The sequence below is a fragment of the Hakea prostrata genome, chromosome 6 (assembly GCF_041222555.1).
Source record: "Hakea prostrata isolate BN-2017 chromosome 6, UWA_Hpros_2, whole genome shotgun sequence".
NCBI classification, from domain to species: domain Eukaryota; kingdom Viridiplantae; phylum Streptophyta; class Magnoliopsida; order Proteales; family Proteaceae; genus Hakea; species Hakea prostrata.
In genome coordinates this window covers 17,913,275-17,937,919 of record NC_142605.1, presented here as the reverse complement: position 1 = coordinate 17,937,919, position 24,645 = coordinate 17,913,275, and the positions used below count along the sequence as shown (strand labels likewise).

The following is a 24,645-nucleotide window of genomic DNA, read 5'->3' as shown; positions in this document are numbered from 1 at the left end:
GGATTCATCCTAAAAAACTATTTGATCGACGTGATTTTTGTGAATGTGCAAATGTATAGCTTTTTTGAAATCTCTGGATTTCACCCCTTACCTATAAATCTACATATTCATGTTTTTAGTGTGAAAAGGTGAATCTCTAGATTTCATGAATCTAGAGATTTTTACAACCAAACGGGTATAATTCTCAGATTCATGAATCCAAAGATTTGAAATCTCCGGGATTCATGTAACCAAACAGCCCTAAATGGATCTTAGTTAACCCTCATATACATATATATGTTCAAGCTAATGTAGAAACAATTATTAGGGTTAGATCTTGTTCAAATGCTTAGAACCTTTGAAGTTTGAAGGCAATGAAACCCTAATTTCAACTAATGGGTCAAGATATAAATTTAAAATACTTACATTTGTCCTTAACAACTTTTCCATAATATATAAGATTTAGGATTAAGAAAAGGAGAATAAGACCTAATAGAATAAAGATACAAACTAAAGTAAGAAATTTTCCACAAAAAATCAAAAGCTATGTGCACCCCTTAATGTATGAATGACTCGAAAATGTAGTTTAATGAATGCATAGTTTGAAGAACCAGCAAAATCTTGACTACCCTTTTTTTCACCCATATAAATCCATTCTAGTGAAAAACTTTTGGGTATCTATAGGATTCTTATCTTCGAGAACATAAATATTGTTGGGTTTGGGTGTCTTGTATTATGTGGGTCCATGTAATTATGATTTTAGATTGTATTTGTAATTGAAACAGGGTTTGGGTCAATTACTAGTACTTGGGTAAAATTGTAATTACATTGAGATTAGGGTTTTAAGTTTCTCTATAAATAGTCTCTATGGGATAACCTATAAGCATCCATCTCTGTAAAAGATTGGGGAATCAATCCCCTACAGGAGGGATTGGAGAACCCATCTCAAGAATAGGGATTGGGCAAGAAACAAAAGGTAACACTTTGTGGTGTGAGAATGATGTGAGATTTTCTTGGAAATAGTGAAACTTCTTTTTCTCTCTGGTGGACATAGGCATGGAACCACATTAAATTTCCCTTGTGTGCTTTGTTTGTGTTCTTCTCCATTCGAAGTTGTGCATCCATTATCCCTAACAAGTATCATATCTTTGACCCTGTTAAATATATTTCCATCATTCAATCTGAAAATTCCTCACATACAAAATTCATTTGATGATGTATCGAAGGTCTTGATAGAAGCAACATTTTCCTAAATTCATTCTTTATCTTTATTAAGGTTTTTTTTTTTTTTTTTTTCAAGTAACAAAATTATTTGATGAGGTATCGAGGGTCCTAATCCATCTTGTTAGACCAAAGTGGGGTTTCAACCCAATTTGGACTTGTCAATCAATGAATCAAGCAGAAAGAGTATAGTGTTGACTTCATACTATTTTTTTCCATCCCCTCTAGGCCCCACAAACCCTAGAAAAAAAAGTTATAAATCACAGTCAGCGTTCTAAGCTTGATGATTTATTTATTGGGTAAACGAAACTCATCTTCCTTACCAGTAGATGGTGTAGACTATGACTCTTAAATCCACAAAAGCCGGCACAGATTTTATGGATACATACCTTCCAAACCCCACTTTCTCAGTTCCTCCCAACCACAACCCCGAGAGAGAGAGAGAAGAAAAAAAGGGGGGTTGAGGGGTCGGATTTGGTTGTTTACAGTGAGAAAAACCGAATGTTGAACTGATGCAAATAAAGTCAAGAACTGCAAATCTCGATGACATAAGAATGTTCTGACAATGCTCCAAAAGAAAAAGAAAATTAAAATCTGCAATTGTTGTCGGTCATGGTCACCTTATCCAGTTGACATTTGACTTCAACAGATCTTCTAGTGGGGAATGGAAAACAGGCAAAGCTGTTCCCCAATACTATTGAGGTACAGCTCCCCTGGTAACTGCTAAGCAAGCCTTAGCAACTACTCTTGCAAGTTTTGTTTAATTTCAACACAAGACACTCACTCACAGAAAGCATTTGAATAGCTACTTTTTTAAGGAAAGGGTTGGTGGTGGAGGTGGTGGTGGTGGTGGTGGCGGCCGCCACGGTTTTACTAAGTGGAGCCTGCTAGTGGCACGGTGGGATGGTGATGGATGCACAGGAAAATGATGTGCACAGAGCATTATTATTGTAATCTGACAACCACATGGTTTTCAGATATTTAAACTCAGAATTCCTGCAGAACTTGTTTTTAGGTTGATCTTTCGCTATTTAATTAATGGACTTGAAGAACGAAAAATAAAGATTTATGCAACACATCCAGAACTGATTCAGAATAAAGCATGAATGGAGGACAGTTGATTCCAATTTGATTCTTTAAACCATGGATGGCAATGATTTAGTAAACCTGTAAACAAACCGGGCCTGTAAAACCATCAGGTGCAATTATTCATAAATTCTGAACTCTTTTAAAAGGTTAACTTGCATCAAACTACTCATTTGTTTCTTCTACAGAAACTAGTTCTAGACTGGAGGACCTGTAATTGCATTCAAAACTCGAACACCTTAATAACTTTAACTTTGTTTTGATGACAATGAACAGTCTTTTGGCAATTAATTATACACAAAATTTGGGGGGTTCTATCTGCAAGCATATGTTAGCCAACTGGCTCCTGCCCAATACTTCTACCAAAAAAACTAAAACAGGCTCTTGCCCAATACAAGGATATACAGTGGAAAACAAACAAGAAATGCAACACAGAAGGGGCATATTCTGGTTTTAGTTATGTTTTTCATTTGCTGTTTTAGACAATGATCAATAAAACAAAATGGTGTCATCCTCCATCATGCTTCCCATTTGTCATTCCATAAATCCCTGCACCAAACACAGCCATCATCCGAAGTTGGGCGCAAATCTTCCAAACAAATTGCCAATGAAAAATGCACCAGATGGATGTCCGACCTCATCAGATAGATCTGATGCATTACGCTCATTTTCAAAAACACCCAAAGCCAAAGATGCATGTCTACACATTAGAAAAATTGCTGGAGCCACCGACAATTTTCTGCATCTTTCTCCAAATCACTTCTCAATTTGTTCACTTGCTGCAGGGTCTGCTTCAAGTCCATTTCTGCTAATGGCAATGCAGAGAAGTCCTGCAGAAACTGGTTTGCCCTAGCAATACCACTTGACATTTCATCAGGGTCACATACTCGCTTGCGTTTACATCCTACCTGCAATTCATAATAGCACTGAATCAGTAACTGGACTACGTACACGGTTCAAAAAGACATACAACTTAATCAAAGAAAAAAATTGGGCTACTGCCACATCGAATTCAGTGACCTGGACAGAAATTCTTAACAAAGAAGGTACGTATAAAGGTATCCAGTAAGACCACATAAACAATTCCATAAAAAGAAGAATCGGTGTCCATTCTATGTGTTCCAAGATTTGACTTTTAGCTTCTCTTTTACTATATTTTAGTTTCTTATCTTTCATATTGAAAGCAAGGGAGTACCCCTCCATGAGGCTTCCACCATTATGGGGTTGCTTTGAAGCAAGGATTATAATTAATGTGAATGACATTCACCAGCAACATATGTATCTCCAAATCATAACATCTTTTCTATACAATAGGAGAAGATCTTGCTAAGGTGAAGAGACAGGTCTGGTCTTTGCATTGAAGTTTCTAAGGTTCTTTGTGATTCAAAAAGAGAAAACAGAAATCATATTTCTACCCACCTACAGGATGCCAAAAGTGAAGATTCTAATACTACATTAGCGGACCAAACTAGCCAAACAGGAGCCCCAGAAGTCGCTTATTGCAAGTAGTTGATAATTCCAGCCTTGATAAAGCACAAATGGATGGAGTTTCCATTTTGTCACAATTACCCAATTAGATCAGTCTAAATTGTCACGAAGGAACAAAACACATCAATGTAAGCTAGTACTTGGATTCACAAATTTCATACCATGGTGTTCGTCTGAGTGAAAAACTATAATACCCCCCTGCTTGGAATAGAATAAGTATTATTTTATTGGCTTTTATCATAACTTGCATTGTAGCCAGGTTAAAAACAATTCAACTAAATAGAGGCCTAGATTTTAAAACCCCCAGGTGCAATAAGGCGTTTAAGTAATATATATATAATTTTGCTAAAAGCTAATTAGTTACATTGTTAAGTTAAATATAAAGAGATGAGGAGAGTTAGCCAGGAAACAAAAAAAAGATGCATTAGTGTGATATTTCAGTAAAAGAAATCTTTGCTTCATACCAAAGAAGGATGGGAAGTCAGAGAATAAGTAGGAAGAGAAGGGGGGGGGGGGGGGGAAATCATATAGAGGGGTGGGGAGCTCAATACACAAGAATAGGAAAATAAGGGGAGAGAAAGACAGAGGAGGAGGAGCAGGAGAAGAAGAAGAAGAAGAAGAAGAAAAGAAGGAAAGAGAAGAGGAAAAAAATAAAGGGGAAGAAGGGAAGACTAGCATTAATCTGGTATATGTGTTCTCCTTCTACTTTTTATTTATTTTATTTGAAACCTTTGATAATCTAGACCTTGTTTGTGGGATTTCTTATCAATTGGGCAAAACCTAAATCATGATTGTTCATTAATCTCTTTGGAATGACAGTTGAATCCCATTGATGTAACCATCCAAAGACAACCCAAAAGAGCCCGAAAGAACACCCAAGCCAACTAGCAGCCTGCGGCACTGCCAAAGGAAGCCAAACCATTGCAGGGGCATTTTGGTCATTATCCACCACTAATTGGAGCCCTATTTAGTTGAGATAATTCCAGCTAATTTTGTGAGTACTTACCTACTTTTATTTTGCTATTTCAAGTCCAAGAATTAAAGTTATTTAAGAGTCCCGGTTTATGTAGAAGTCAAAGTTGAGGACTCCTAAGTTGTTAAACTGGAGTCCTAGTTAGAACTAAGAAGTCAAGTTGGGTTTTCTTTAAGAGTTCAAGTAGAACTCTCAATATTAGATTATAAATACAGGTCCATGGTTGTAATTCAATTCAATTTTGATGAGAAAATTAAGATAGTTGCAGCCAGGAAGTGCGCATGTGTGCTTCAGGCCTGAGAATCCCTGTGGACCTTAGTGAAGGTGTCTCCTCTCCAAGAATCTGATCTGCAGCCATCACCCACAAGTAAGTCTAATCCCCAGCCCCTCCACCATGTCCATTCCCCTCTCCTAGCTTTCGACTTCTTACCCAAACCTAGTGGCAGCCTAATAACCCAAGAAAACCCATGGCAGCCCTCTTATTTGTGATTGCAAAGTTTTTGCAATTCAAATTCTTCTTGAAATGGAATCCCAAGGGGAAAAAACACAAAAGAAAAGAAAAGAATAGAAAGGAAAAAGAAAGAAGAAAGAAAGAAGAAAGAAAGAAAAAAGGGGGGGAGGAAGGAAGGGAAAAAAGAAAAAAGAAAGAAAGAACAAGAAAGCCAAGGAAAAAGAAGGAAAAAAGATTCAAGAATCATCCCTAACCCACCCCGAGCCCAACTACAAAAGCCATATCCTCTTTGCCGTGGAGTCCCTATCCCTTCCTTTTACCCAGGATACTATCCCTTCCCTCCTCTAGATATATGCCAATACCCCAGCCATTCCCTCCCACCCTATGGTGTTGTTGGGTATCCCAAAGCCCTAAATTTTCCCAAATCTGTCCCATCTTATTAATTGTTAAAACCCTAAATGTTCCCAATCCCAACCCATAACCTGTTTTCTTTTCAATTCCTTTTCCATGTGGGTAACAAAAATTTGAAATAAAATTCATGGGGATAGTTTATTTGTCAGCTGGTTCGATTTGAGAGGATCCTGAAGACTGGCCCAGACACTGGGTTACATCAATTGGTATCAGAGAAAGGTCAACCAGCAATCACCAGCACCGAGGAAGGAAATCCAGAAAAATCCAGAAAAGAGTTCAAAATCTTTGAAGTGGGGGATTTTGCTCCTAATTTTTCCATGAATGTGATGGCAAAGATCTTGGTGGCTGAAAAGAGGAAAAAGACTGGAGAAGAAGCTGCATATTCTATACCAGACTCAAGTCAAGTAAGCATACAGCTACACTAATAGTTGATAGTGGGAGTAGTATCAATGTGGTGTCTGAAGGATTTGTTAACAGGAGAAGGTTGAAAGTTGAGGGGCACCCCCAACCCTATAGAGTGACCCTACTCAATAGTGATAGACTTGAAGTGTTCCAAAGATGTTTAGTTCCTGTTAATCTCCATGCTTGCTCTGAGGAAGTTTGGTGTGATATTGTTGACATTTCATATTATGCAGGAAAGGAAATATTGGGTTATGGAGGATATATCAATTGACCAAGGAGGAAATCGAGTGGTCAAGCTGGCTGATTTAGTCGCATTCATCTTGCCTGTTTGGGTTGAATTAAATCTTCTGTTGATTGGAATTTATTCTTTATGTATTCTAAATTAGTAGCATAGAACCCCATCACGTATTGGGATCTGATTTTAGGCTTGTATCAATATTCAATACAGTGCGAACTAGAGGGGGATGCTCGCATGCTTGAGTTGTCTCTCTCCCATCTCCTTCTTGTTCTCGTACTCCCTTTCACTCTTGCCTATTATCTTCTCTGTATGTGATTGGTCTTCAGTAGAGGTCTTGGTCTCATTACGCATATAATACCCAGGAGCATGGTGGGAGATCTCGCGAGATATCTCACTTTTTTCCAATAGCGAGACGAGATCTCTGGCGAGATCTGCGAGATTGCAGATCTCACTAATGGGTCTTTTTTCCACACTTTAGGGGCTTTTTAAAGCCCCTATCTCGCTCAAGAGAGGCATATCTCGCCTCTCTTGAGCCTCTCTCTCTCTCTCTCTCTCTCTCCTCTATCTCGCTGGAAGCCCAAATTTGGCCGAAAAACTCGATTTTTTGCCGGAATTTGTTGGGGATTCAACATAGCAACATCATCAACTCATCTACAACAACAAATTCAAGCATATTTCAAGTGATTCAAGCCTATTTCAAGTGATCTTCAAGAAATATAAGATTTTCCCCCAAATCTGATTTTTTTCAAATACAAGGTTTTGTATGAGTGTGGTATAAATATATGTTGATGATCACGCTTTGATCTACACTTTCATGGAAAAAATTTTAATTTTCAGTTATTATTATTTTTTTGAATTTTCGTATTTTAAAAATATATTATCTAAAAAATTAAAATTAAAGATTATAAATAAATACTTATAATATGAATGTGATTATTATTTATGTTAAACTACATTTAGAGGGCTACAATCTCATGTATTAGTATTTTGATTATCATGCTTCCTGTATTTATTTTTAATTTTTTTATTTAAATAATTATAAAAAATAATATTTTATTAAAAAATTATCTTCTCTTTTTTTTTTTAAATGATGCTTATATTATGTAGTTTATTTTAAAAATACAAACATGTCTTATTGAGCATTGTATATAAGTTATCTTAGAACAAAGTGTGTTTTGTTGATTTTATAAATTATTTTTACATAAAATAATTATAAAAAATAATATGTTATTAAAAATTTATCTGTTTTTTTTTTAAATGATGCTCATATTATGTAGTTTATTTTCAAAATACAAACATGTTTGTTTAAGCACTGTATATATGTTATCTTAGAACAAAGTGTGTGTTTTGTTGTTTTATAAATTGTTTTTACATGTATTTATGTATCTAAAAATTATTCTAATGATTATTTGGGAATATTCATGTATGTATTTCAAACTTTCAGTGCTGTACATTTGAATATTAAATGGCAACTAGTGGGAGTGGCAGCACTGGTAGTGGGACTCAAGACATTGCTTGGCAACATGGGGATCCACTAACTGCTGACAAGAAGAAATCCTGATGCAAGTATTGCCTTAAGACTTTGAATTCTGGTGGTTCAACCAGATTAAAACAACATTTGGCTGGAGGTTACAAAGATGTTTCCAAATGTCCCAAGGTTCCTTATGAAGTGCAAAAAGCAATTATAGCAACTTTAAGGGGAGGGAAACAAAAAAAGGACGAGATGGCACAAAAGCAAAGGGAATTTGAGGATACAGTGCTATCTAGACCTATTATTGATGTTGATGAGGAGTCAAGCGACGATGAAGAGAGGAGGGTTATGGGTGTTGAGTCACGAGCCAAATGGAGACAGATGAAGGCTGCAATGGAAGTTAGCAGACAGTCCTTACATGCTGAGAGTGTGAGGCAATATGAACAGACAAGGGGAGCAGGTGGTTCGGGGTCAGGGGCATCCATGCCACCTAGACATAGTTTTCAGGGAATTGAGACTGAGAGGACCGAAAGGAGGAGGAGGAAGACTAGACATTATGATTCCACATTTGACCAAGACCCCTCCCTCTTCAACCAACAGGACATCTATCAAAGAAGCATTCCATATATGTTTGCTAGAGGTAGAGAAGGCAGTAAGGAGGAGGAAGCTAGGTTGGCAATCAGCAAATTCATGCTCTTCAACAACATTGCACCCAATGTAGCCAAAACACCATACTATCAGGGGATGATCAATGCAGTTGCTAAGGCAGGTGTAGGGGTTAAAGGCCCAAGGGCTTGGGAAGTAATGAATAAATATTTACCTAAGGTAAAGTAGGAGGTGGATGAATACATTGGTTCATTAAAGGAAAAGTGGAGTACATATGGTGTTACTGTGATGGCTGATGGATGGACTGGTCCTACTAGACAGTCCATCATTAATTTCATGGCAAGCTGCAATGGAAAGACATCCTTCCTTAAGTCAGTGGATGCCTCAGATAAGATCAAAGATGCTGACTACCTTTACAAGCTTCTTAGGGAGGTGGTCTTCGAGGTAGGGCCAAAGAATGTTGTCCAAATTGTCACAGATAATGGTGCTAACTTCAAAAAAGCTGGAGAAATGTTGATGAGGAAGAAGAGCAGCAGGATCCACCTCTTTTGGACACCATGTGCAGCTCATTCGATTGATCTTATGTTGAAGGACTTGGGGAAAAGAAAGTCAATCAATACTGTGGTTGAGAGGGCTAGAAGGGTTAGTAATTTTATTTATAACCATGGTTATGTGCTGAAGATGATGAGGAACCACTGTAAGGGTGATCTAGTCAGACCTGGATTGACTAGATTCGCCACCAACTATGTAGCTCTGAAAAGCTTCCAAAAGAAAATGGTGGTCTTCGGCACATGTTTGCAAGTGAGGAGTGGTTTGGTTGGTGTGGATCTAGCCATCCTGATGCAGTACTAGCCCAACAAACCATTGTTGATGATTCCTTTTGGAGGTAGCTAAATTAGACACTGGGCATTATAGAGCCTATTGTGTTTGTTTTAAGGATGGTGGATTCGGAGAAGAAGCCCACAATGCCCCACATATATGCTGCCCTCCAGCAAATGAAAGAGTTGGTTAGAGCTGCTGCCCCTAGCTCCTTCAAATCCTACGAGAGGATCATCGATAATAAATGGGAAATGCACTTGATGCATCCTTTGCACTTGGCTGGTGAGTCACTTTTAAGTTTTTAAGTTTTTGTTGTATACTTTAATTTACATTATTTATTTGTTATAACTTATAATTTATAAACAAATAAACAACCAAATCACTAAGTCACTAACCAAATTTTTTATTTCCACAATGCAAGCTTACTACCTCAACCCAAAGTACCATTACAAGAATGATCTGGGGCTTGATGTACAGTTGATGACTGCGGTGCAAGAGATCGTGGAGAAGCTTGTGTCAAATCCCGTCATGCAAGGGACAATTAATGGAGAGGTGAGAACTTATTCAATTGTTTCTTCAACTTCTTGCATTAGTGCATTAAGCATATACATAATGCAATAATTGAAGAATTGGTGTACAGATCAGGGAGTTCAAGGATGCCTCTGGGAGTTTTGGAAAGCTTTTGCAGGTTGCAACTAGGCAAAAAACTGATCCTGGTAAATAGTCCACTACTCTATAAGTTATTAAGTCTATAAGTCTATAGACTATAACTCTATAAATGATAACTGATAAGTTATATAAATATAAAGATTTACTTGCTTAATGCATTCTTATTTTTGGTTATGCAGCTGACTAGTGGGTGCTACATGGAACTAGTGTGCCAAATCTCAGGGACATAGCAATTAAAGTACTCTCACAAACTTGTTCATCCTCTGGTTGCGAGAGGAACTGGAGCACCTTCTCACTCATCCATAGTAAGGTACGGAACAGATTGGGGAGTAAGAGGCTCGAGGACTTAGTGTATGTGCATTACAACATAAGATTGAGAGTAGGGCACATACAAGATGATATAGATGACGACAATCGTGAACCGATTGAGTTGACTGATGTATTCCACGAGCCCCCCACAGAAGATGAGGAAGATGATGTCATATATTAGTGGGTTAGGGATTGAGGTGGCCCAGTGCTGGATGGGCCAGGAGGGCAGCCGGATCCAACCATTGTTGCTGCTATGGGCCCAGATGCTGTGGCTGAGCACGTATCTTCTGATGAGGGTCAGGCTGCTGCAGCCACATCAGAAGAACGACCAACTGTACCATTTGAGGAGCCACCTGGTTGACTTGAAACAACTGAGGTGACAACTAGTAGTGGGGATTCAGATGATGCCGATGATACCAGAGGGCCAAGTGGCCCATGTCAGCCATCAAGTTCGAGTCATGGAGGCAGTCAGGCTAGTCGTGTTTCTGGTGGAAGTCAGAATCAACAAAGGGAGTCACCTCCACCAGGTGTGAGTCATCCGACACATGCGACCCATAGTTCCCCTATCTCTCGGACTTATGCTAGGAGTAGGAAGAGCAGATCAAACCAGGGGCAGGGGCAACCGAATGATGATGCGAACATGCATGATCTTGAATTCAACATGGGAAGCATGAGCCTAGATCATGGTTAAAGTGATTCACACCAGCAGAGTTTGAACAATTGGCAGTCATCGGGGTACCAATACGAGGATCACTCCACCGGGTCAGATTACAGTCGGTATTCTTCTTATGGAGGTCATACTATTCCTCAAGACCCTGCACCTGGAGAGTACACATATGGGAGTGAAGGTGGGTTGTTAACTGAGTGGTTTAGAAACCCCTACCCAGATACTCAACAACAATATGAACAACAACAACAACAACAATGGCTCTTTCACCCACCCACGATTAACAGTTATCCCAGAGTGTTATTCCTCCAGATTCTTGACATGGAGACATATCAGTTCCATATAAACCGATATGTGACATACTTCAGTGATGGATTGACTTGGGAGTCATATGTGGCCACCGTTCAGAATCAATTGATGCAGAATGCTGAGTGATACTCATACAGTCATACTCTTAGTCTTAGTCTTGTAAGTTGTAAGTTGTAATTTTGAGTTTTGACATTCTTAGTCTTAGACTCTTAGTCTTGTAAGTTGTAATCTTCTTAATTCTTATGGTTGTAAAATTTTGAAGACATTTAAGTATTTAACAATTTATTACTTTGAATCTTTGATAGTTTGAACTTTGATCACTTGTTGACTTGAATACTTGATGTGTAATGTTATTGTATTTGATACTTGATAGTTTTTTTTTTGGATGAATGAAAAACTATATTAAAGACAAAGACGCAAGTACAACTTCGCAAACAAAGAGAAAGAGCTAAAGAACACTAGCAAACCACATAGAGAGAAAGAAAAAAGGGCCAAACAAGGCCGGAGCAACAGAGGCCAAACAAGGCCAAACAGCTATTTTGCGGATTTCTTCTTTTTCTTCTTTTTCTTAGAAGACTTGAGGTCAACCAAGAAATCGTCTCCAAACGGGTTGTGCTCTTTAGCGGGGCGATTGCTCATACGACACTCAAGCACGGTCGGGGCAGGTGATTGATACTTGATAGTTGATACTTGATACTTGATAAATGAATAAATGATAACTCATTAACTTGAATTACTTGATATCTTTACATTACAATATTACATGTTGTCTCTGTCTCTCTGACTCTCTAAGACTCTAAGAGACTAAGACTCTAAGTCTCTAACCTTGCATTTCACAGAATTTCGGTTTTACACATAGGGTCGACTTATGAGACATAGTTAGGGTTATTTTCTCACAAATCTAAGGCCACCAATGTGTTCAAAAAGGCCTTAAATAGGCTAAATACCAAGTTTTAGCCCAACCAGAGCCCTAAAACCCACCAAGATGGGCCACCGAGACTACCACCATTTTTTTGGTAGATCTCGACCGAGATCTCGCCATCTCGGTCGAGATCTCGCTTTTCTTGAGTGGCGAAATCTCGCTCGAGAGCAAGATCTCCCACCATGCCCAGGAGGTTATGTCAGATTATTCTAGGGAGACCCTGGTTGTACGACAATGATGTATCTATATCATGGGGAGGGGAAATACTTGTGAGTTCTTACATAAATGTCAGAAAATTATACTCTTGCCTCTAAACCTACCAGGAGAAATCAGAAGGAAGCAGGCCTAGAAGACCGACCTAAAAGTATCCACACAGCAAATTTCAGGTGTTCCACCCAAGGAGTTTTGAGGGATCTAGCAAAGAGAGTAATCTCATCCTAGCTCTAGTCACCAAAGCAGAGACACCCCAACCAAAAGCAGAACACTCCTAATCCATCAAAGAGCTTCTCCAGAAATATTCAGATGTAGTACCAGCACATCTTCCTGATGGGCTACCCCCATTGAGAGATCCAGCATGCAATCAATCTCGTACCAGGACCACAACTTCCCAAGCTATCTACATATCAAATGAGTGTATGAGGAATTACAGAGACAGGCAGAGGATCTATTGAAGAAGGGATTTGTGACTGAGAGTCTTAGCCATGTGCTATACCAGACTTGTTAATTCCCAAGAAGGATGGATCGTGGAGGATGTGCGTAGATAGCAGAGCCACCAACAAGATCACAGTGAAGTGCATATTCCTAAACCAGACTTGATGATGTGCTGGACATGCTTACTGGTTCCTCAATCTTCTCCAAACTTAATCTTAGAAATGGGTACCACCAAATCAGAATCAGACCAAGAAATGAGTGGAAGACACCACTCAAAATCAGAGGAGGCTTGTTTGAAGGGAAGGTCATACGACTCATACCCATAACCTTTGGTCTGACAAATGCACCTCGCACCTTCACGAGGGTTATGACACAGGTATTCAAACCTTATATTGGGAAATTTCTGTTTGTATAACAATATTTCTATCTACAAGAAGAACCCAGAGGAGCATCCGAAGCATTTATAGCACGTAATGGATGTTTTCAGGGAAGCTATTGTTGAACCTCAAGAAGTGCACTTTCATGATGCCAAAAGTGATCTTTTATCAGGATTTGGTGGCGGATGAATGAGCTTTGGACTTGGATTCGTAGTCCTGGGTGAAGAGCATCACAAACATGGCAGCATTTTTAACAGTGTCCTGATACTCTTTTCCAGCCTCCCATTACTGTCGACATCTGTCAGAGCACACTCACCTAACTTGAATTCAGAATCAGAACCCCCAAGAATGAAGTTACAAAGCTGTGAAGAAAATTTGAAGGCCCAAGATCCTTCCATGTCTATGAAGAAAAAATACATTTCAATCCTGGTATTCAGATATGAAACTCAGGCTAAAGCCCACAAGAAGAGTACCAAGTAGTAAAATTCTTCAGCACTTGGTTTTTTCAAAATTTCGTTTTTATATCACAAAAGCAAGCGATTGATTAACCCTAAGATTGTTTAGGAGTGGTTGTCATTTCCAATTGATGATCCAACAGCGAGAAGTAGAGAGAGGAGAGAGGTTCTCCGTGCGTGAGGGAGAAGTATAGAGAGAGAAGCAGTAAGTATGGGAAAGAGGAGAAAAAAGAGGAGGTTTAGTTGGAAATTTGGAATGGGATTAAACATATACCATTCAATTTGATAGGGACAGATGTCATGTTTTTACAAAAACATCAGGAAAATTTGAGGGATAAGAACTGCAGACAACATAAATCCTGTATCAGATCAGCCCTTAATGTTTATATATTATGTAAAACAGAAATGCAATAGGAAAAGATCAGTTGCTAAGTCAAAGACTTACAGGAAAGAGTAAGAACTTAACCTTAGAAATGGCCAAATAGGAAACAATAAGAAATTAAGCTAAACTACTAAAAAAAAACAACAACAAAAAAGAAGAAGAAGATAGAAGAAGACTACTATCTAACTACAGTTAAAGAGTTACTGGCTCCAATTGAAAAAATCTAAGCTGTCCATTATCCTCTCTCTCTTATTAATTGAAGAATGGCTTAACTCTTTTTCTTTTTATCTAACACAACTTCAACTGTATTCAGCTTAAATATAAGATTAGTCTATTAAAGACCTAATCTCTATCCACTCCCATATTTTCTCTTCCCCTCACTTCGTCCATTGTAAATCTTTCCATGCCAACTTTAGATGTAAAACACATTTTAATAGAAAGATTTAACTCACAGTAGATAAAGTGGCAGAAATGCAGCTCATAATACACTAGGCAGACTGTCATTATCATAAAGCCTCAGAACAATAAAATGCAAAAACAGTTTTATGACTATAAATATGGTGAGGAAGTACAGAGCTCCTTTCTGACGGACCTCTTCCTTAGTGTCCTTTGAAATGGCTGGAACTGGTGAAAAATTCTCCAACTCTGCAGCCTTTTCTCTGGCAAGAGAAACAACACTCTCGGGGAACTTTGCAAACTCCGCAACATGAATACCAAAACTTTGATCACAAGCCCCCGGTTCAACCTGAAGGCTTTTATCAAATTAGATAGAACAAACAATAAAAAGGTTTAATGTACATGAAATTATAAACAAGTACACTAATTACTTTAAGCAAAATACAGGAAACATACTTTAAATAAATTATCAAGAATATACTAGAGAGATCAATTGTTTCTCTTTTTTTGGTTGAACAATTGTTTCTCATAACATAGGAAACAAGCTATTATAGAACCCATAAAAACCCAATGTCAACAAGAGGAATCACTGAAAAGTCAGAAAATACCAATACCATGTGGGGTTCCTTCTTTAACAATTCAGAGCATGATCCGTTCTCCGGCAAATTCAAACAGATCCAAGAGAGGTAAAAAAGCAAGAAAAATCATTCACCCAACATTAGAGACCTACCTTGTAAAGCATTGTCAGTTTGCGGCTTGATGAATCGATATGTGCACTGACATGATAATTTTCTACACCAAGTAACTGTCTATTAGGCTCTTTATCACTGTTACTGTGAGCTAATGCAGTCAATTCATGAAAATGTGTTGCAAACAGAGTTGGTGCTCGGGTGACCTCAACAAGATGCTCACATATAGCCCAAGCTAAACCTGAGTAAAGAAATGAACTTCGATGAATACAAAACAATAAAAGCAACTTTATCCTAGAAATACCGAAAATTAAAAAAGAAACAAAAAGTTGTTATCGAATAGGAAATAAACATATCACTTAGGAAGAGAGAGAGAGTGGCAAAAAGCAACCTACATGTAGGATCAGCTATGATGGTGAACTGACTAGGGACCAATATACAATTCAACATGAGGATCAGTTCATTCTTTTGGCCCTTTTGCCATTTCTCTTTTTCTTTTTTCTTTCTTTCTTTTTTTTTTCTTTTTTTTTTTTTTTTGGGGGGGGGGGGAGAATTTGGCAGGGGTGTAAACTTATTTTCAGTATCAAATTACATGATAGAAATAGAGCATGTGAGCTATCAAAACAAAATGCCCCAGTACCTTTTGAAAGACTACCAGTAAAATGTCATGCAATTCCTCAAATTTCCTGGAAAAGACCTATTAGCAAGTCCCTCGAGATATAATCTGGCATGCTCTAATGAAGAGAGATGCCAGGTAAATATGTGAATACCACTAAAGATATGTATGATGACATGATGACTACTGCAAGATCTGTGAGAGCTTAGAGCAAGAAAAAACAAATTAGGATTGGTTTACATCAGAGAACAGCCTAGACTGTGTTTGGTTCTGCAATTCTCTGGAAACAGCTTCAAAGGAATCATGATTCCAGTTTAAGAAAACCATTTGGTTCAAAAGTGACTCAGCATCTACATGATTCTACGGAATCAGGTGATTCTACATTTCAGTGTAAAATAGGTGATTCCATGGAAAATACCTCAATAGGTGGTTTCCATTTAGAATCACCAAAGTGATACATATGTATTTAAGGGGTTGATTCCATAGAATCACACCCATCAAGGAGGGGGGGCAGGCTTCTTCATCCTCTGCAATGTTCTCTGCAAACCCTATCCTCATCTCGATCCACAATCTGTTCAAGCTGAAGTCTGCAGAAATCATACCTGCTACCACACCCATGATGAACGGCATTTCAACCACACCCATCAAAAGGAAAAAGAGGGGGGTGGGGGGAAGCCTTCTTCATCCTCTGCAATGTTCTCTGCAGTCTGCAAACCCTATCCTCGCGATCCACAATCTGTTCAAGCTGAAGTCAGCAGAAATCATACCTGCTACCGCACCCATGTTGAATGGCATTTCAACCACCATCTTCTTGCAAATCATCTCCATTATAGGCAGGAACAGAACAAAGAGTAACCCTGTTGAAAGAATGCGAAGAAACCCAGCAAGTATTCTCTCTGTTAGGCCTTTGGGTTTGTCATGGCTGGATTAAGTGATAAAGAGGATTGGTGATGAGAATAGCATCGTTTAAGTCATAGTTGTTAAGGCATCGCCTAGGTGTCCGGCGCCCTCGGAGGCCTTAAATCACATGTCACCTTTTTGTAGACCACAAGGCGACCGCCTTGGGCGGGGGGGGCGGCGGGGGCGGCCTTGTCGGGGGGGGCGGGGGAGGTTGTGCCCGGGGGGGCGCGGGGGCGCCTTATTGGTGGGGGGGCCGGGGGGGGGGGGGTTTTTTGTTTTTTTAAAAACAAAAAAAAAAAACAAAAAAACAAAGGGACAAAAGAAAATTTGGAATGGTTGGGAAATATAAATAAAAAAAAAAATACAACAACAACAACAACAATAAGCCTTGTCCCAACTAAATGGGGTCGGCTACATGGATTCTTGCCCTCCAATCAGTTCTATTCGAGGCCATGCTAGATACAAGGCCTAAGCTATACATATCCTTTCTCACCACTTCTCCTAAGGTTATCTTAGGTCTACCCCTAGCTCTTCTAGTTCCTTCAATATGGATTATATCACTTCTCCGTAAATGAGCATTTATAGGTCTCCGTTGAACGTGGCCGTGCCACCTCAAACGACTTTCTCTAAGCTTATCACTTATGGGAGCAACTCCCAGCCCAACTCTAATATGATCGTTTCTTATCTTATCCATCCTAGTTTTGCCACTCATCCATCTTAGCATCCTCATTTCTGCTACAACCGAGTTTATCTATATGATTCTTTTTAACAGCCCAACACTCGCACCGTACATCATAGCTGGTCGAACAACGGTCCTATAAAATTTTCCTTTAAGCTTTAATGGAATACGCCGATCACATAAGACCCCGGACGCACCTCTCCACTTCATCCACCCTATTTTAATTCTTTGGGAAACCTCATCTTCCAAATCACCTCTTTTACTTATGATTGAACCTAGGTACCTAAAACAATCACTCTGAGAAATCTCTTTATCGTCAAGTATCACCACCTCATCATCTGGCCGATCATGACTAAAGTTACAAACTAAATATTCTGTCTTCGATCTACTAAGTTTGAAGCCTTTTGATTCCAAAGCTAATCTCCATGATTCTAATTTGGTATTAATCCCCACTTGGGTCTCATCAATCAACACAATATCATCCGCAAAAAGCATACACCAGGGGACCTCATCTTGAATGTCTTTGGTTAATTCATCCATTACCAATGCAAATAGATATGGGCTTAAAGTTGACCCTTGATGTAGCCCAACTGTTATCGGGAATTCATTACTTTGTCCCCCAACTGATCTAACACTAGTCACCGAACCATCATACATATCCTTAACTATATCTATATATTTACTTGCAACACTTCTTTTCTCTAGTACTTGCCAAATTAACGCTCTAGGGACTCTATCATAAGCTTTTTCTAGGTCAATAAATACCATATGAAGATCTTTCCTACATTCTCTATACCTTTCCATAAGTCTCCTAATTAAGTAAATAGCCTCCGTTGTAGATCTTCCTGGCATAAACCCAAATTGGTTCTCCGTAACTGTAGTTAAGTGTCTCAAACGGGTTTCAATTATTCTCTCCCATAATTTCATCGTATGGCTCATCAATTTAATGCCCCTATAGTTATTACAACTTTGAATATCTCCTTTATTTTTGTAAATTGGAACCACAACACTTCTCCTCCAATCATCTGGCATTTTCCCTGTGCTCATAATCTTATTAAACAACTTAGTCAACCAAACTAGTCCATGGTTTCCTAAGCTCTTCCATACTTCAATTGGGATTTCATCAGGACCTTGTGTCTTGCCGAGTTTCATCCTCCTTAAAGCTTCTTTTACTTCGGACATTGAAATTCTACGTATATAAGTTCGGACCTTGGTGCCTTGGTGAAAAGTGTAATCGTCCGAAACATAAGTGCTTGAAGAATGCTCATTTAGTAAACTAGAGTTTGGCACTTGCAGCGACAGCTCAGAGGCTTGCAGCGACCAACTAGTAAGTGCTTCTACTCCCTCCTGCTTCTTTCTTCTTCTTTTTCCTTTTTTTTTTCCTTCTAAAAAATCTGGTACAAACCAGTTACAGCACCAGTAGTTTCAAGTTGCAGCAGCACTCCGGCGAAGAGAATAACATCACTAGAATCATCTCAAGTCGAAGCGGCACTCCGGTAAGTGCTTCTAATCTCTCTGGCGACTTCTTTCTTCTTCTTTTCCTTTTTTTCCCCTTAAAAAATCTGGTACAAACCAACTGCAGGCTTGCAGCACCGGTAGTCTCAAGTTGCAGCAGCACTCCGGCAAAGTCATCACAGGCGAAGGACAAAGGTTGGAGATGCTTTTTCTTATGTTTCTCTTTTTTTTTTTCCTTTTTTTCCTTTCATTAATCTGTGATTTTGTTAAGCCTAATAATCTTAACAAAATCAATGATCGATTTGCAATAAACTCCAACAATCTTTTGGGTGTCACCATTTTCTTAGGCGATGGTATGTCTCCGGCAATTTTTTTTTTTTTTTTGTAACTCTGTTATCTGTTTCCATATATAAACAATGCTTAATCAAGGACTTTGTATGACCTATTATTGAATACCCTTATGCTCTAAGCCTCTGATTGTTGCTTCAAAGACTTCTTGGCCAATTTTTTTAAAACTTTGTTTTCAAAAATGCTTAATCAATATAATTTGCCATTGGGGACTTCATATGACCTATTATTGAATACCCTCATGCTTTAAGCCTCTAGTTGTTGCTTCTGAGATTCTCCGCCTTTTTTTTTTTTAAAACTCTTTTTTCGAAATGCTTAATCAATATGATATGCCACTGGGTACTTCGTAACCTGTTTTTGAATATCCTCATGCTCTAATAGTTGCTTTCGAGATTCTCTTACTTCCCTTATTTTGAAAAAGAATTAGAAGACACTAATGTGCAAATCATGAAGCTTTGTGACTTGAAAATTTTGTGATTAATGACATGACATTTGATTAGTTCAACGTAGAAGCTTCATAGATGTTTAATTGGATTTGTTGTATGGCTGGTGTGTGTGTGTATATATATATATATATATATATATATATATATATATATATCATGTTTTTTATTTGTAGATATTTCCTTGTTATTTACAATGGCCTCAAGTGACAATCCGATGCTTGTTGCTAGTGGGGGTGAAGCAAGTTATGATCCCTCCAAAGACCCAAAGAGAAAGGCCAAGTCAAATGACCACGGTGGAAGTATGTGTATTGGTCAGATGTGGTTGATAGGAATATAGTTAGGTCCACTTTGTGCAACAGATACTTCAAAGGAGGAATTAGAAGATTGAAGCAACATCAAGTGGGTGGATACGGGAATATTGCAAAGTGCACCAAAACCAGCAATTGCCCAAGAGCTAAATGCAGTGCTGTTGAAACATAAGAATAGGGTAGTTGTTATTGATTTAGATGATGAATGATGATGTTCAACAGCAACTGGAGAAGAGCATCCTACTCCTACCTCTATTGAAGGAGGGACGTTTCCTAGTGTTGGGTCTGAGGTGTCCTCTAAGAAACCAAACTTTGGGACTGTATCAAAGAGATTGAAAAGTGCCCTCATTAAGGCATTAAAGCAGAATCCCCCCACCAGAGGAAACAGCACCCAGAGCCGTATTCAACTCTCCCTCTCAAATTAGAAAAGGAGCGGACCAATATCCGCCATAAAGGGACCCGCCTATGGATATGCACGTTAGATGCACCCCTGAAGAAGTTGTTGTCGATAACAAGAGGGCAAAGGATACTACTCAAACAACAATCTTGAATAGAATGAGATCCTCGAAAGAAAAGAAGCGAGTGGATAACACAACATCACTGATTGGGTGTATCAATATGGCATTCCATTCAATGCAGTTTAAGCTAAAAGCTTTGAGGTGATGGTGGAGTCTATTGCACAATATGGTTCTAAGGGTATTAGCCCCCAACTTTCCATGAAGTCAGGGTGCCCTTATTGAAGAATGTGAAAGAAAGAACAATGGAGATGAGGAAAAGTTATGAAAGGTATTGGAAGATGTGTGGATGCACACTCATGTTTGATGGGTGGACTAATAAAAAGGGTAGGCACCTCATCAATTTTCTTGTAAATTGTCCAAAGGGAACATTCTTCCTTGGTTATGTGGATGCATCTAGCCATGTGCACGAAGCAAAAATGATCTTTCAATTATTGGATATTAAAGTTGAAGAAATTGGGGAAGAACAAGCAGTTCAAGTGGTGACTGATAATGCCTCAAATTACAAAGCAACAGAGGCATTATTAATGGAGAAGAGGACTACATTATATTGGACTCCCTGTGCAACCCATTGTTTTGATCTAATGCTAGAAGCCATTAGGAATTTGAAACAATATAAGAGGGTGATAATTCAGGCGAAGAGCATAACCACTTTCATTTATACGCACACAAGAAAGCTAGAGGCCTTAAGACAGAAGACAAATGGTAGGGATCATGTGAGGGCTGCAGTGACTGGATTTGCCACTTCATTCTTGACACTTCAAAGCTAATTGAAACACAAGGATGACTTAAGGCACTTATTCATTTTTGAGGAGTGGACAAAATCCAATTTGTCCAAGACAAAAGGAGGGAAGAAAGTAGTTGAAAGAACATTTGCTACGGCATTTTGGCATGGTGTGGAGGATTGCATTAGAGCATCACAACCTCTTATTATTGTATTGAGGAATGTAGATGTTGATGAAAGATCTGTATTGCCTAAAGTGTTCGTAGCAATGCAAGAGGCCAATAAAAGAATGAAGGACAATTTTGGAGGCAAAGAACGACTCTAGAAAAAAGTCATACAAATAATTGATAGGCGAAGGGAGTGTCAGATGGAGAGACCTCTATATGGTGCAGCCTTATTTTTGAATCCTGGGAAGTTCTACAATTTAAATGTTGTGGATGATTGTGAGCAGACTAGTTCTCTTCAAACTTCTTTCAATGAAGTTGTGACAAGACTAGTGCCTGATGTAAATCTACAAGATAAGGTATTGCACCAAACAAGTGAACACAAGCAAGCTAGAGGTATTTTCTCCACAAGTATGGCTATCAAACAACGTACAACTATAAGTCCTCATAAGTTTTTACTTATATGCTTTTTGTTTTTAATTATACTTATTCTATTTCTAACTCTAATTTTTATGTTAATCTATTTTTTTTTATTATAAGTTACTGGAGGGGAACCGGGGGGGGAAGGGGGTGTGCGCCCCGGGGGACTTTCTTTGTAACTTTAGTTTTTATATTAATCTATAGTTTTTTATAATATAGTTACTTGGTGGGATATACATGGACGAAATGCTTTTGAGCTTACAAGGATTGCACGGAGGATACTAGGCCTTTGTGTTCCTCCTTTGGTTGTGAACGGAATTGGAGTACATTTGAGTTTGTAAGTATTAAGTGATTTAAGTATTTAAAATACTTTTAAGTTCTAAAATTTGGAAGAATGACTTGGGATTCTCTTCAATTGCTTATGAATTCATATTCACACCAAGAAAAGGAATACGCTGGAACATGAGCGGTTGAATGATCTAGTTTATATTTAGTACAATCCCCATCTTCAAGAAAGGTTCAATGAAGGCGATTAAAGAATAGAAATTATAATCCCCCTGCTCCTTGATGAGCAAGATTGGAGCAGTGAGTGGATGGTTAGTCAGCCAAATTATTTAGTCCATCTTGAGGGTGATCTTACTTGGAGCACTTCTGATAAAGCTATGGGAGCATCTACATCACTTGAGGGCCAGAACAGACTAAGGAAAGGTCAACCAAGTGAATCAACATCCACTGAAGTTAATTTATGCTATTCACGTTGCAAGTCTTTGGAGAGGGTAGTTGAGGAACATGACTTTGAGTCTGATGGAGACATGAAAGAAAGAAAGATTTGAATGATGATGAGAATATTGTAGATGATTATGGTCTGAGGTTTAGGACAAGTACCTCTTCGGAGCAACAACAACTTTGAGAAGATCTCCCGCTTGCTACCAATTTGCTTGATGAAGATTATAACTAGTTGATTTATACTTTTCTTTTGGGAATTTTGTATATGGATTAGGATTTTTATTGGGAATCTTGGATATGGATGTTTTCTTATATTTGGGATTTGGATTTAGATTTTAGATATAAGTGGGATTGTTTGCTTAAATATTTAAAAACTTTGTATTTGGATATTTGACTATATGTTTTGTTTCATTTTCTCCTTCTACTTATGAGGATATTTGGCTATATGTTTTGTTTCGCTTTCTTCTCCTATTTCCTAATACTAGACAATGGTGGTGGATGAGGATATTGCTTCGCAACATGGAATCCCTATGGACATAAGAAGACAAAGTACAATGTGTAACTACTGTGGTAGAGTCATCCATGGAGGTAAAAGAAGGTTCAAGCAGCACTTGGTTGGAGGTCATGTAGATACACCCAAGTGTTGCCAAGTCCCTAAGGTGCAGGAAGTTATTACTAAAAACTTATATCAAGTGGAGTTGGCTAGAGCTCAACAACGTAGAGGAGCTGATGGATGAGGTGGAGCTGCAGGTGCTGGTGGAGTTGGAGTTGCAGGTGGTGCTGGTGCTGGTGCTGGTGACGTTTAATGAAGGTATGTTGTCTACTTGGTTTGCTTATGCATCTATATATTTACTATTTAGTCCCATTTTATTGTATCTTGATTCTTGATTCTTGAATTCAATTGTTAATGATAGTATGATCCTTGGAATTTATTTAGGACCTAATATGTGTGGTTTGTAGTATGTCGGATGACTTAAGGTAGGCTAATTTGAGTTCCTTTATTATATAAGATATGAAAGATTTATAATGAACTAGAGTGTATGAGATGTACACTAAAAATTTCACTTAAAATGCCTCAACTGCCTCAAAAGCGTCTCATCGACTGATCGCCTCAACTAGCCTAAACCGCCTGGTGTTGTGTGGGTGCGGTGACAACTATGTTTAAAGTTGAGAAGACGACTCTCTCTTTCACGATGAGCACCAAAAATATTAGATTGAAGGTGAGTTGGGAAGAGAGAGAGAGAGAGAGAGAGAGAGAGAGAGAGAGAGAGATGAGGTGGAGACAAGGAGGTAGGAAATGCCCCATGAAAAGAGGAAATTGCTTAACTGGATTGAACCTAAGTGGAAACCCACCTACTTGAACTGCCATGAATAAAGTAGAATCTTGAGCAAGCTTGCAGATACTGAACAAACACCTACTTCCTTGTTCTTCTTTTATCTTATCCATTTGTGGTTGAAACGTAGTTCACCCAATTTGTTCAATGATTATTTTTACTTTTTTGGGTAGAAAAAATTATTTGTAAAGGTTAAGAAGATAACATATTGCACTGAATTATAACAAATTAACAATAAAAACTAAAAACAAGGCAGTGTAGATAGGGGTGCATATAATATAATGAGGGTAATTAAATGGTTTTTCAAGTTAATCAAGTTGAATCCAATTACAAAATCAAGGTAACCAAATGGTTTTTTAGACACATTCACTTGTTAGAATCAGGAGAACCAAACAGTTTTTCTATTACAAATTTATTCCTACGGAATCTAATTCTATTGAATAATGATTCTCTAGAAACACAATTCTAATGTTGACTCCAAGGAATTGCAAAACGAAACACAGCCTTAGGTATTATGACGGACATCCTAACCAAAATCATTTAAGGCTAACAAGTGTGTTTGAGCACAAAGGTCAGAAGACGGTATTCCTACCACTCAACCTTCCAGAAGAAGCTAAAAAGAAGCAGGTCCTCAGGATAAACCAGAATACTACAAACCAATACCAGAAGCTCCTAGTGGTTCCAACCCAAGAAACAAGAGGAAGGCAATTGAAGACTTTAAAGCATTAAGTCAGAGCAAGGTAGTTCCACAAATTTGTTGGGAATGTATGTTTTAAAAAAGGGGAAGCTGACGTAACCAGAGCGACCCCCTTCCTAAGAAACCCCAAGAGCCTAAAGGAAGGGACACAACCCAAAACCATGTAGCCATACAGGAAGGCTGAACCATATGGGGGGCACCACCTTTTGAGTCCCTTTTGGTCTGGTTAGGTGCAGCATAATTTTGGAGACCAAACCTACTTTTACTTTGCTATTTCAGTCCTTGTCCGTTATTCACATAGTCCCATTCCAAGTAGGAGGGAATCTTATTTCAAATTGGATT

At 38.5% G+C, this 24,645-nt stretch overlaps 1 protein-coding gene across 1 annotated transcript in view; it reads right to left on the bottom strand.

The window, feature by feature from the left end:
- Positions 1–2,514: 2,514 nt before the first annotated feature.
- Positions 2,515–24,645, bottom strand: part of LOC149012408 (DNA mismatch repair protein MSH2-like) — a 42,447-nt gene continuing 20,316 nt past the window's right edge. Inside the window, exons 11-13 of the mRNA XM_089159734.1 lie at positions 15,013–15,212; positions 14,479–14,631; positions 2,515–3,194 (exon numbers count right to left, since the gene is read on the bottom strand). Coding sequence (XP_089015860.1) covers positions 2,994–3,194; positions 14,479–14,631; positions 15,013–15,212 — 554 coding nt within the window. The 3' untranslated portion in view covers positions 2,515–2,993. The remainder of the gene's footprint in view (positions 3,195–14,478; positions 14,632–15,012; positions 15,213–24,645) is intronic.